General features: G+C 55.0%; 6 protein-coding genes across 6 annotated transcripts; 4 read left to right on the forward strand and 2 right to left on the reverse strand.

Moving 5' to 3' along the window:
* Window positions 1–24: 24 nt before the first annotated feature.
* On the reverse strand, window positions 25–2345 carry CLAFUR5_10593 (uncharacterized protein; the record flags this gene model as incomplete). Its single annotated transcript, XM_047909741.1, has 2 exons — window positions 25–1278; window positions 1587–2345. The coding sequence occupies 2 exons, from the start codon at window positions 2343–2345 to the stop codon at window positions 25–27; spliced, it is 2013 nt and encodes a 670-aa protein (XP_047764378.1).
* A 1738-nt stretch (window positions 2346–4083) lies between these two features.
* On the forward strand, window positions 4084–5305 carry CLAFUR5_10594 (uncharacterized protein; the record flags this gene model as incomplete). The annotated part of the gene is made up of 4 exons (XM_047909742.1): window positions 4084–4132; window positions 4179–4336; window positions 4397–4837; window positions 4889–5305. The coding sequence occupies 4 exons, from the start codon at window positions 4084–4086 to the stop codon at window positions 5303–5305; spliced, it is 1065 nt and encodes a 354-aa protein (XP_047764373.1).
* A 1400-nt stretch (window positions 5306–6705) lies between these two features.
* Window positions 6706–8304, forward strand: CLAFUR5_10595 (uncharacterized protein; the record flags this gene model as incomplete). Its single annotated transcript, XM_047909743.1, has 1 exon — window positions 6706–8304. The coding sequence occupies one exon, from the start codon at window positions 6706–6708 to the stop codon at window positions 8302–8304; it is 1599 nt and encodes a 532-aa protein (XP_047764372.1).
* A 660-nt stretch (window positions 8305–8964) lies between these two features.
* CLAFUR5_10596 (Profilin) lies at window positions 8965–9597 on the forward strand (the record flags this gene model as incomplete). The annotated part of the gene is made up of 4 exons (XM_047909744.1): window positions 8965–8977; window positions 9039–9054; window positions 9105–9333; window positions 9463–9597. The coding sequence occupies 4 exons, from the start codon at window positions 8965–8967 to the stop codon at window positions 9595–9597; spliced, it is 393 nt and encodes a 130-aa protein (XP_047764375.1).
* Window positions 9598–10235: 638 nt separating this feature from the next.
* CLAFUR5_10597 (RNA-binding protein with serine-rich domain 1-A) lies at window positions 10236–11210 on the reverse strand (the record flags this gene model as incomplete). Its single annotated transcript, XM_047909745.1, has 2 exons — window positions 10236–10959; window positions 10993–11210. The coding sequence occupies 2 exons, from the start codon at window positions 11208–11210 to the stop codon at window positions 10236–10238; spliced, it is 942 nt and encodes a 313-aa protein (XP_047764374.1).
* A 206-nt stretch (window positions 11211–11416) lies between these two features.
* Window positions 11417–13119, forward strand: CLAFUR5_10598 (Arginine N-methyltransferase, mitochondrial; the record flags this gene model as incomplete). Its single annotated transcript, XM_047909746.1, has 3 exons — window positions 11417–11575; window positions 11629–11898; window positions 11950–13119. The coding sequence occupies 3 exons, from the start codon at window positions 11417–11419 to the stop codon at window positions 13117–13119; spliced, it is 1599 nt and encodes a 532-aa protein (XP_047764371.1).
* Window positions 13120–13133: the final 14 nt, after the last annotated feature.

The raw sequence follows: 13133 nt of genomic DNA on the forward strand, positions 1-13133 counted from the left end.
CCCTTCGACATCCTCTCCTCCCACCTAGTGCGGTGGGCTGGCGGCCGTGGTCTTCCTGCTGCGGGACTCACTCGGCGACACAGGCTCTACCGCATCCGAGCTCTGGTCAGCGTTGTAGGCACTGTCTGGAGACGCGAATTGCCTATCAACGGGGGAGTCCTCCTCTGGTATGGTTGGCGTATCCGAATACCGTATGTCCGGGTTGCTGGTGAAGCTGCGGTATAATTTCAAGCCTTCGTCTAAAGATTGCTCAGAGTCGGATCGAGGCATCTCCTCTCCTACCCCAGCCGGTGAGGAAGGCTGCTCAGAATCGGATGGCGACATGTTCAGTACCCATGCCCGCAAGGAGACGTCATCCGAGGCATCACCGGGCACCCTATCGACTGCTCTATCGTCGTGTGTCCATCCGTCGACACCAGCATCCGGCGTTGCGCTGAGGATTGAGGCAGACTGCCGCTTGTGCAAAGACTGGGTGGGAGACTCGTCACCTATGGGCTGCGGTGTGCCGAACGGACAGGACTGCACATCACGCCAGAACTTTGTCTCGCCCGGAGAAAGAGCTGGGGTATCCTCCGAAGGCGAGCTTGCTTGATAGCCACTGGCATTACGTGGCTCGCCGTCATTGCCATATCCATCCTTGCCGGCTTGCAGCAGAGGTTGAGCTGATGAAAGCACCGGCGTCGCTGGGTTCGAGGTTTCCACTACGACCGGGTTCGGGTCAAAGGTTGTACCTGACATGGCGTTTTGGAACTCGTAGATTTCAGCAAGGTCGGCTTGGAGATCTGGATCGATGCTGTAAGCAGAGCCTTGTCTTGACCGCCCTTTGACTGGCGGTTGATTGGTGGCCGTGGGTGTGACTTGTGCCTCATTCCTGGACACTGGTTGAAGTGCAAAATCCAAGTCATCAAAGACAACGGCATTTGTCTCGTCACCAGCAGTCGCGTTGTCTGCTAGCATAGCGTATCTCTTTGCGCGGTCGGCACGTTCAAAGTCGAAGTGGACCCGATCGCCCATGCTAGGTGATCCGCTAACATCCATAGCGAACACCGTCGAGGCTGCGTCTGGGCTCCGGCCTGAGTCCGAGGGTTCGACATCAAGACTAGATCTGCGTCGTAGCCGTGGCGGGGTCTCTTTGATAGCACCATCCGAGTCGTTCGCGGCTTCGTTGTGTGTCTGCTTCGCACGAGGCGGGGTAGCATTCCAAGGCTTGAATTTCCAGAAGATCGCGGTACTGTTCGAGCCTCCGAGACCAGTAGTCACCTTCTTTGGGCTGGGTGTCTGCGTCTTGGTCAGGAGGTCGTATATCTGCATCACAGACGACTTTTGATGCAATGGACCTACAAACAGAAGGGTGTTAGCTATGGTCGAGAACCACGTGGCAGTGTCTTAGACTATGGTGGAACGCGTGAGACATGCTCTGCACGACGCGCCATGTTCGCCACAGTCTCAGACTCTGCTTGATGCCTGGTACCCTTCAAAAACGTACCATGCATGCTGTCCTGGTCTGACCCGTCGATCGATGGATTGTAGAGAATGTGCTCCTCGTCGTCGTCGAAGTTGCGCAATGTATCGCTGGTCAGAGGCACACCAGTGTCTCCCGCAGTGGTATGTGGTGCGCCACGCTCTGTGGCTTCACCAAGGGCTGGTTTCTGTGGCCGGATCGCGAAAACCTCCACAAGGTCACTTGGTTCATCGATCGGTCCGTCTGGTTCGACATCGTCTTTCTGCTCATGGACAGCCTCTGGTACGAAAAATGGGTTACTGTGAGATGGCATCTCAATGTCAGACCACTCACACACTTGTACCTTATCGGTAGCCGTGGCAGACTGATCCATGAGGATCTTCGAACCGTCCATTCTCTCTGTCAAAGTTGGCATATCATTCTCGTTGAGAGTCCGAGGTTGATCGCTGTCAGCTGACTGCAACGTGATCTTGGGTCGCAACGGCAGTATGACTTGTGCTCCGCACGAAGGTGGTCCTTGCCCTGCGAGGTCACCAACAGCGTTGCCCGGTGCGAAAGGGTCTTCGCTCTTCCAGTCGCCAGTCTGTGGATCTCGATGACCGGCAGATGGAGTCTGGAGATGAGCCAACTCTCGAGTGAGCTTAGGCATGTCATCAGGGCAGTCCTTGATGGTGACATCCGACACGGTTCTGTGCACTGGGTTCAATCGATCGCTGGGTGACAGCGCTGCACATTCCTCAGCCATGGCGTCCAATGAGACCATCTTCTTCAACGTTCGGTTTTCCTTCTTCTTGATCTCATCTTTGTACTCGACGTTCCTTTCGAAGAGTTCGGTCTCATCGTTAGCCCCGTCGAGCTCAAGGGTGCAGTTTGTTCCTGGCATTGGTGTTGGTGGTCCTTGTTTGGGTACGGAGCCCAGGTCCTCTGGCTGTAATCCCAGATAATCACGAGGTGAGCAAGCTACAAACAGAAAGGTGTCAGCCATACTCGAGAACCACGTGCCAGTGTCTTAGACTGTAATGTAAGCGGTAGAGAGGGCGCGTCGTGCAGCGCATGTCTCGCACGCTCCGCTATGGTCTCAGCCACTGCCCGATGCCTGGTACCCTTCAGAAACGTACCTCTGTCACTCAACCCAAACGCAAGATTCAGCTGCGAAGGTGGCAAGCTCAACGACAACGTTGGCAGCGGAGTGATGTTGATGGGCGATGAAGGTAAAGGCACAAAAGCAGCGTCTTCTTCCGAGGACGAAGAAGATTCTCTCTGTTCGACAACCTTGTCCGGCGAGATGTTGGCGTTGCGACCGACAGTGGCCCTCTTGCCCAGACCACGGATGCTTCCTACCAGACTTCTGGCAACGCTGGACTTCCTGGCGTGGCCTTTGTGCGCATCATTGGTTGGTGTCGGTGTGTGATTCGCCGGTGCAGGCTGATCCTCTTCAGGTCTATGGATATCATCCAAAGTGCCCCGCTTATGCCTGCCTCTTGTGCTCTGCGTATGCTGACGTAGCGATGCCATTGCAGTCTTTGGCGTAAAGGTGCGATGGCGAACAGGCGTTGGCTGGAAGGGTGTGGCGGACTCGTCATCTGAGCACTCACAGTCGGATGATGAAAGCTCATCGCTGCGTGTGTCGCTGTCTTGGAGCTGTCTGACACGACCACTGCACGGCTCAGGTCAGCAAACTTCTCATTGCGAGGTGAATGTTCATTGCGAGGTGAATGTTCCTTGCGAGGTGAATGTGAACGTACCTCTCTGCTCTCATGGCATGACGCTTTTCGAGATAGCCCTTTGCATGATGAGCACCTATGGATGCCCACTCACGAGCGCTGCCGAACCACGACTTCTTCCTAGTCAGAGTGAGGCCGCTTTCGAGGTTGCTCTGCAAGGCGTTTCGCGCTGGTGAGGGGGATATCGTTTCCCTATCCGGCTGTGGTGCAATGCTCTCTGTGTGAGGAGACATCGTTGTATGTTGTGCCTTCAGGATAGCTGCGTGCCTTGTGTGATGCGTCTTGTTGGCTTGGGAAGAAGAGATGAGGCAGCATCGTGTGGAGACCACGGCAACACAAGCTTGCCAGATAGTAGTTGCTGATCTTCAGCGGTGGTTGCCTTGAAGATGCCATATGTGCTCTCGGATACTGCCACCTGGAACGTATGTCCCGATTGCGCCTGTCCAAGCAGCTCAACCGGAGCCATCACCTACCTTAACGATGAGAAGCTCTGAGAGCAGTGGCAAGCACAGTCAACTCGATCCGCTGATGGCGGTATCGAGCTGCGATGACATGCATCTGAGTCAGTGATACGATTGCTTGCGATGTTTGAACGAGCATTGTAGACTGGACCGAGGTCGAAGTGTACTTCTATGTTTATGCGTGAATTTTATGCGTGAATCTGCTGCTGGTTCATGTGATCGAGCTCGGCAGGCGTTGCCGAAGCGGGCCGAAGAACCCCTGCCCGTGTGGAACTCGCCAGTCGCGAACTTGCTTCCATTCGGCGGCCGCTTCAACTTGCTGCACCACATCACCGTCTCAACACCGCGCAGCAGCTCGCCTGTCTCGAAGATCCGCCTGCAGTATCGCTACGCTCCTGATCACCCAACATAATCCCAACAAGCAGAACCGCGGATCATGGCGAACGACAAGCAGGCCGCTGATCTCAATGCGATGATCAAGCAGCGTAAGTACTCGTTGCGCTCCTGTCAGAGCCCGACTGACATTGCTAGACCGCGAGAAGAACCGTCCACAGATCCTGGCAGACAAGATCTTCTCCAAAGAGAGGCGCTCCAAGACTCCCGTCAACGCGTCCCAAGGCAAAGGCAAACCTGCAGCTGCACCTGGCGGCAGTCTTGCTAGTCGCATCGGCGCCGCGGGCGTGACCAAGGTATGTGCATTTCGCGACGTCGAAGCAGCATCTGTACGTGAGTGCTGACATCCTGCACAGCGCACGTCGTCCACCTCGTCCGTCACTCGCTCAAACACGGCCCCACCGCGCAACGGACGTCCTCCACCACAAGCTCGACCACTACCACCGACTCGACCATCAGCACCTCAAGCTCCACGCGCACGAGATCTTACCGCTCGGCAGCCTGCTTCTGATCCACCCTCCGATGTTAGGAGCAATGGATATAACGGATACGACGCACCTGTTGCGAATGGCAACGGCGCGAGCATGAGCATCAGAGGCGCGGCTGGTCCCTTTGTGGTTCTGGCTGCAAACTTCGCGCCAGGCACCACGGCGGCCGACATAGAAAGCGTCATGCAAGAGATTGGCGGAGAGTGCTCCTGCAAAATTCTGGAGCTTCGGCCAGACGTGCTCGCACAGATGACCTTCACCGACAGAATTGGCGCTGAGAAGGTGATCAGCACATTCAACGGAAAGAAGGTATGCATGACTGGAGACTATAGCATCTGCACCTACTGACCCGACTACTAGGCTGATGGCCGCACGTTGCACGTCTACTGGAGCGGATCTGCAGTAACACAACCCGAAGCAGATGTCGAAGTTCCCGTCGATGCGGTCATGGACGATAGCATGGAGGTCGATGAGAATGCACAATCACGAGAGGCCCAGGACCGCCTGCGCGAAGAGCGTCGCGGAGGTCCAGACCGTCGGCCACGAGATGACTACCCCGCTGGACCTCGAGACAATCGTGGCTATATGGACCACTACTATCGTGGACCAAGGCGACAAGATGGTCTGTTCCAGGACGGACGCCAAGACGGGCGATACGGCTACCAAGGCGACCGCTTCGGTGGTGGTGGGCCGAGGGGCAGATACCGTGATGAAGGCCGGATGTACTCTGATGGCATGAGGCGCGGGGGCGGCGGTGGTCAGAGCTACAGGCCATAGGATGGTAATGGTGATGATGACGACCGGCACGAGCCTGCTGACTGCTATGAGCATATGAATCCTGACCGGCTGAACCGCATCACTGCTTTGAAGTGCGATAGTTATTAGAGCCTCTACAAAACGCTCCGAGCACCGTCTACCTACGTAATGTTGTAGAGAGATACGAGTTGTGCGACACTTCCGCTTCGACATTCATAGCAGCCGCTACGCCGCGGTAGATTCGTCGTCGTTAATAAAAGATACATTTACAGTCATGCAAGCGGCCACTGCTTGTGTCAGGAGCCCTTGGGGCTTATGAACAAGAGAAGATTTTCCAACGACGATCTCGATGCCACGCGGACCGCATGCACCTTATACTTCCAGCAACGTGGCAAAGCTCCTCGAAGTCTGCGTCGGCGCTGCATCCGCCGTTATACCTCGCACGCACACGACAGGAGTGCGTTGTGGCTGCGTCCAGAAGTCTATACCTCTATGCCCTCAGTCGAGAGGTCATGGCCTGTGCGCTGCCGCGACACGTGGAGCAAGATGCAGCATCCTTCCCGCATCTTTACCAAGCTTGCCTACTTTCATCGACAACATCCGCTGCTCCTCACTTGACCACAAGCCAAATCTCGATTTTACCGATGCTACGGAGCTGTAATGAACATGCATAGGGCTGCATGCACCGCCCAGAGCTTAGGTCGAGACGAATCACGACGCAAGCCACTGGACGCCCACGGACGAGGGAAGTCAGCCACAGAATACCTAATATTTGCACACGATCCCTCTTGGCTCTACGATCTCTCAATGTGCCAGCGATGTTATGTATGGCTTTCATACACGTGGATGTGTCCCAAGCCTTGGTCCACGGCTCCCTCAGGCAGCCACATCTACCCTAAGCGGACTCGAGACCTTGGAGATCGCTGACTGTGGTGTAGCGCACGCGGCAGATGCAGAGCAAGGACACTCGACCGCCTTTCAGCACGGGTCGTGATGTTTGGGTTGGGTGTTGCTATATCGCGGACCATCGCGTTCTTGCTTTGAGCTACGGCGAGTCCGTGAATGGGACCTGTGCTGGAGGTGCTTGGAGCTTGGTGTTGTGGGGACTATCCTCATGTCTTATGCTCGCCTTCATACTTCATGTCCGTAGGCCAGCGGGTGTTACTGTTAGAAGATATCTCTTTGGTCGGTTGTTTGTGCGTACGGGACTTTGACGGGGTGCGTCCTCAAAGAGCCTGAGGACTTGCTTACGAAGTTCTACCTGGACAACAGCCATATATACCCCGACTGGGACTCTTGCACATTCACATATCTCTCAACACCAAGGACGAAATAACACAAGTACGAAAATCTTCGACCGCACAGCATCGATCGATATTGAATCAACATCTTCACAACTTACAGTCAACACCTCAACCAACATGGAAAGAGCCCTAGCAGCATACAAGGCCTTCCGGTCATCGAAAGCCCTAATCACCTTCACCGTAGCCTACGCCGTCTTCACCGACCAGTTCCTCTTCGCAGCCATAATCCCCGTGGCACCATTCTCCCTCCACACACAAATCGGCATACCCGAGGATAAAGTACAATTCTGGACAGCGATCCTTCTCGCAGTCTTCGGCATCGCAGCATTCGTCACATCAGTACCATGGGGATGGTACACAGACCGGAGCACATCTCGACGGATGCCTTTCACCATCGGCTTGTTGATCTTGCTTGGAGCGACTTTCATGCTGTGGTTCGGGAATCACATCGTGGCACAGGTTATTGGAAGACTTCTGCAGGGCTTCTCGAGCACTGTCGTGTGGACTACTGGACTTGCTGTGCTGGTTGATACTGTTGGACATGGGCAGATTGGGGAGTATATGGGGTATGTCGGCATCGCTCTCAATGTGGGAAGCCTCATCGCACCGCTTCTTGGTGGTGTTATGTACCAGAGTGCTGGCTTCAATGCTGTGTTCGGGATGATTGTTGGTGTGGTTGTCCTGGACATCCTGCTTCGATTTGTCATGAAGGAGAAGAGCCTCGTTGCTGAGGAGGATCTGGTCACTGAGTCAAGCGATGAAGTCGACCTCGAAGCTGGTAAAGCTGAGAGAAAGACTTCAGTCATCACCGTCCGTCCAGTCAGAACAGACACAATGGAGTCGATAGTCGATCCCGGCACAGCCTCACCCCGACGATTGAGCGGACGAACTATGTCCTTCCCGAGCAGACGACCCAGCGACGCTCCAGCCTCTCCACTTGCAGCCGTCATCCAAAGCTGGAGAGCTACCGGCATCACAACATCAGACTGTCCTCTTCAGGCCGTTGAAGAGAAGTCGAGCGGAGACAGCACCTCTCGTGGAGACAGTCTCTTCAGCGGAGACATCATCCCCAGTCCCGAAGGCTCCAACGGTGACCTCAGAGCCAGCCTTCACCGCTACAGCCTTCAACCCCGTCCGCAGCACCCGCCCTCGAAAGTGCCCCGCATCCTCCGCCTCCTCTGCTCAACTCGCATGACAGTCACGCTCTGGTCAGTCCTCGTCTTAGCGGGTACATTCTCCGGCTTCCAAGCGACATTGCCCCTCTTCGTGAGCAGTACTTTCCACTGGAATGCAACGGGTGGTGGTCTGGTCTTCTTGCCGTTGAGCGCTCCAGCCCTGGTCGGTCCTGCCGTCGGCAAACTTCAAGATCGATTCGCGGGTTCTGGGAGATGGTTTGCGTTCGCAGGCTTTGCAGTTTTGTCCGTTGCACTGATATTGCTGCGACTCGTAGAGCACAATAACACTGGCCAGAAAGCGTTGCTGATTGTTCTGCTGACTCTCATCGGAAGCTGTATGCCTCTGGCGCTGGAGCCACTTTTTGGGGAGACCATCTATGGAGCTGATCAGATTGACCTTGCAGACCGCGAGGCTGGGATCGTGAGAGAAGGTGGTGCGGGGAGTTATGGGCAAGCGAATGCTTTGTTCAATATGGCGTGGGCTGGGGGATGTGCTCTGGGGCCGGTGCTGGCTGGGACTATGATTGATCATGTTGGTTAGAAGGTCATGACGATGACTTTAGGGATTGTTAGTGGTGTTACTGCTATTCCTGTGTTGCTGTGTTATGGGGGATGATTGTTTGGAAAGAGGAAGTGATGGGCACTGACACCCGGGTGATGGTTTTTGGATTGGTAGCGTTCGAGCGAGTTGCAAAAGCGTGCCGAAGAAAGCTTATGAGTTCAAAGGTGGCATCCAAATGTCAGTGACAACATCACACCGCTCGGCCCAATCGTGTTTGTCTCGAGATAGTGGCATATTCTGAGCTGTCATCTCTTTGGGTATCTGCTGTTGTCTATACCCAGCAAGAACTACAGCAAAGAGCACTTCAGTAGATTGTAAGGACGCATTGTTAATCTCGTGACCTCGCTTGTGACGGACCCCGATGAGTGAATGACGCATGTGCTCGTGCGATCAACAAGAAGATCCTGTGAAGTGCCGGTCTGTGAGACCCCCCCCCCACCACAAGAGACTTTAGCCCCGCAGATCCCTGTCAAGTGCGTGCCTGACAGCAGTTCAACCAGAGAATAACAAGCACTGCTTAGCTTTCTCGACACAATCATCCACCAAAACACTCCTGCCTCTCACAGACACCACCCACCTTACCACTACCTGACCGCGCACCCTCCTCTCCTCACCACCACACCACACATCACAGCAGCCATGTCTTGGCAAGGTATGTCGTCCACCCAGTCGCAACAACCTCAAAACACCACCCACTAACAGCCCCTTCACAGCATACGTCGACCAAAGGTATCCTCCCTCGAGCCCTCATCTCCATCCTCGCATACTAACCTCCCAAGCCTCGTCGGCACCGGCAACGTCGACAAAGCCGCCATCTTCAGCGCCGCCGGCGACAGCGTCTGGGCCACATCCCCCTCCTTCCAAATCTCCCCCGCCGAAATGACCTCCATCACCACCGCCTACAAAGACACCGCCGACGTAAAACAAGTCCAGTCCACAGGCCTCCACATCGCCGGCGAGAAATACGTCGTGCTAAAAGCCGACGACCGCTCGATCTACGGAAAGAAGGTGAGTGAGCACTTACAAGATGATAACGTGACGGAAGTCAGGAAGAAGAGTGGGATTCTGTGGGGAAAGGATGAGGAACTCGGGTGGAGGGGATGTGCTCTTGATCAGTCGCTGACTTGGGAAACACAGGGACGGGAGGGAGTTGTGATTGTCAAGACGCAGCAGGCTATCCTTGTGGCGCACTATCCGGAGAGTGTGCAGCCTGGTAGTGCCGCGAACACGGTTGAGCAGTTGGGGGATTATTTGATCAAGGTTGGATACTAGACGAGTTGCGTACAGAACCCCTTGATCGACCGCCCTCATATGATACGATGACGGCAAGAGCATGAGACACGGCCGTAGAGGATAGAAGAAGGAGGGAGCATGTGCATATGTGAACCACGACAACAACAGACAAGATTCAATGGCTGGCGTTTCTATTAGCAAGAGTAGAACTTCCATACCAATTTTCGGGTGAAGGGATGAAACTTGTTTTGCTTGCTTCCTTCACTAGGACGGCGAGCGTCTGCATCTGTGGCGTGGGACGTAGCATACATGCAGCGGCGAAGAAATGAAAACTGTCGCTCATGATACAAACAGCTTTTCACGCTACACTGTGCTGCTCTATACGTACAGGGTATCATCTAACCTGACCAATGCGGGAGCGATTGTGACTTTTCCCCGCATCGCGGTGACTCGTGCGTCGATCGTGCTCTTACTGGTCTATGACTGCTGTGACTACGACCTCTGCATTGGCTATTGTAAACATCGCAGCGACTTCGAGATCGATGGCCGCATTGAGAGTCACGTTGCCGAGGTGACTTTGGAGTTGACCTTCCACCACGATAATCTGCACTAAAGCTGCGGCTCCTGCTCCGACTATCGCTCGAGTGTTTTATGCTTGGCTGTCCAGATGGACTCCCCTATCGCCTTCCACCACGACGATCTCTGCTCGGGCTACGACTCCGGCTTCGACTGTCGCTTGAGTAACTCGGGCTGCGTCGTCTCCTGCCACCATGTTCCCGTCGTGGAGGTGGACTGCGACTGTAGCTTGGACTTCTCGATCTCCTTGGTGGGCTCCCTCCTCTTCTTGGCGGACTCCTGCTCCTTGACTCTCCCCGCGGTCTGTAGCTGTCCCGGTCGTCATATCGATCTCTGTAACCTCCACCACCACCTCGTCCGCCATATCTTGGTCCAGGACTCATTCTCCTCCCACCCCGTCCTCCACCACCATAGCTTGGAGAGCCTCTCCCTGGTGGAGGTGGTCGTCCGTATCCTCCTCCTCCTGGCGGTGGTCTCTGAGGAGGTCCACCCTCGCGATGTCGATGTGGCTCTCCGAATCTGTTTGGTGGAGGCCGCATTGGTGGTGGACTCCGGCTGAATCTCCGACGTGGCAGGACTATGCTGACAGAGATCAACGCGCCATCCAGCTGTGCCTCGTGCATGTTGGCAATGGCACTTTCCGCATAGGACGGCTGTGAGAACAGGACGTATGCGATTCCTCGATTCGTCATAAAGTGCTTATTCATAGGCATCTCCAGGTCTTGAATTTCTCCATATGTGCTGAAGATCTCGCGCAGATGGGAGACGTTGACATTCTTGGTGAGCTTTTCGATGACGATTTTGGCGGAGCGAGGACGATTTGGGCTGCCTGAACGACTCCTGCTGCGGGACTTCGACCGACTGGCACTGCGCGAGCGACCTCGTGGTGATCTACTGCGGGAGTAGCTGGCGCTTCGGCGAGATGGTGTTCGTGAGGGTGTGCGAGACTTGATGCCGCTGCCATTGAGGACGGGAGCGTTGTTGTCGCGTGATTGTCGCGCATCGTCGTCGGCGGCGGTTGCGGGTGGTGTGGGTGTACGCGAGCGGCCACGAGACTCGCTGCGTCGGTCGGACATGTTGAAAGGATCTCGGTGGTATTATGCGGGTGCTATGCTCATGGTGTGGTGTAGAGCAGTAGAAGAAGTTGCTCCAGCCTTGAAGCTTGAGAGCTCGGGCTTGTCTTTCGTGCTGCACCTGCACGTCAAATTTTAGCGCCATTTATTAGGCACGCCGCACGCGTCAATGATGCATCGTTCCGTCCATTGTATTACACCGTTCTACGATGAGAAGCAGCTTGTCGCGTACAGCCCGGCAGCTGTCTCGTAATGCGAATCGATCGATAGTACCATCGTGCCGAGTCTCAGGCGTGAGATGGAGCTCGACCGACGATGGCCACAAATGGTCGACGCCATTGGCGAAACAGCTGGCTGAGGCGATTACAGTACGAAGACAACCACGAACGATCCGTCGATACAGCCGTTGACGACATGTTAGACCACTGGGCCACTGCCTGTAGCCTCATACATGCGACAAGTTCTCACTTCTGATCTTGGAGGGTACTACACTGGAGCACTTGGCTCGGACCGTGATCCATTTGGAGCAAAAGGAGACTTTGTAACATCGCCAGAGATCAGTCAGATCTTTGGTGAGCTTGTTGGGCTGTGGGTGGTCGCAGAATGGATCGCTCAAGGCAGGAAGAGCGAGGGCGTATACTTGATGGAGGTAGGGCCCGGGAGAGGCACACTCATGGATGATATGCTTCGCGTAAGGGTGCTGCATCATGTTGACGGGATCATCGTATTCTGACTTGTACAGACGATCCGGAACTTTCCACCATTAGCAAAGGCGATCGAAGCAGTGTACTTGGTGGAAGCAAGCGAGCCACTGCGACAAGCACAGCACAAGCTGCTGTGTGGAGACAATCCCTTCGAAAAGAGCGAGCTAGGATGGCAGAGCATAAGTCGACACTCGCCAGATCTGAAGATTATATGGACCGAAGATGTTCGCTTTGTGCCACGCGAGGCCAACAAAACACCCTTCATCATCGCCCATGAGTTCTTCGACGCTCTGCCAATCCACATCTTTCAGGTTACCAAGACGACGTCAGCAGATCAAGACAGGCCTATACAAACACCGACAGGCCCCATCAAAGCACAGCGGAATCAAGCACCAGGCAGTCAGTGGCGAGAACTGCTCGTATCTCCAAGACCACCGCATCGGCTGAAGGAAGGAGAACCTGAGTTCGAGCTCTCTCTGTCACGTACACAGACACCACATTCGATGTACTTACCAGAGACGTCTCCCCGATACACAGCACTCAAAGAGACAGATGGCGCCACGATAGAGATCAGTCCAGAGAGTCAAGCATATGTTCGCGACTTTGCCATCAGGTTAGGTGGATCCAACCCGGAAGATCTTGCTGCAGCATCGAAGCCTACAGCGGTTATCCCAGGGAGGGAGGTGCCTGCGGGTCCGCAAGAAGTGCCTTTACAAAAATCCGACCCTTCCGGCGCCGCGATAATCATCGACTACGGCCCTCCCGCAACCATTCCAGTCAACTCATTGCGAGGCATCCGTGCGCACAAACGCGTCTCGCCCTTCGGAGCAGCTGGTGCGACGGATGTGAGCGCCGATGTCGACTTCATGGCGTTGGCAGAGACTGCTATCAACTCATCGCCGGGTGTGGAAGTTCACGGACCCGTCGATCAAGCTCGCTTCTTAACTGCGATGGGAATTGAAGAACGAGCAGCACAGCTCGTTAAGAAGGCTGTCGATAAGGAGCGCTCCGGATCCACGGGCAAAGACAAAGGTGAACTTACAGACCTGGTCAAACGCATAGAAAGTGGCTGGAAACGCCTCGTGCATATCAGTCCGCAAGGCATGGGTCGTCTATACCAAGTGCTGGCTATCGTCCCACACAAGCCTCCAGTTGAAGGTCAGCCTCGAAGGAGACCGGTCGGGTTCGGTGGTGATGTCACGCTATGAGCAGGGAGTGTCGC

Source organism: Fulvia fulva, chromosome 7 (genome assembly GCF_020509005.1).
Source record: "Fulvia fulva chromosome 7, complete sequence".
Classification (NCBI taxonomy): Eukaryota; Fungi; Ascomycota; class Dothideomycetes; order Mycosphaerellales; family Mycosphaerellaceae; genus Fulvia; species Fulvia fulva.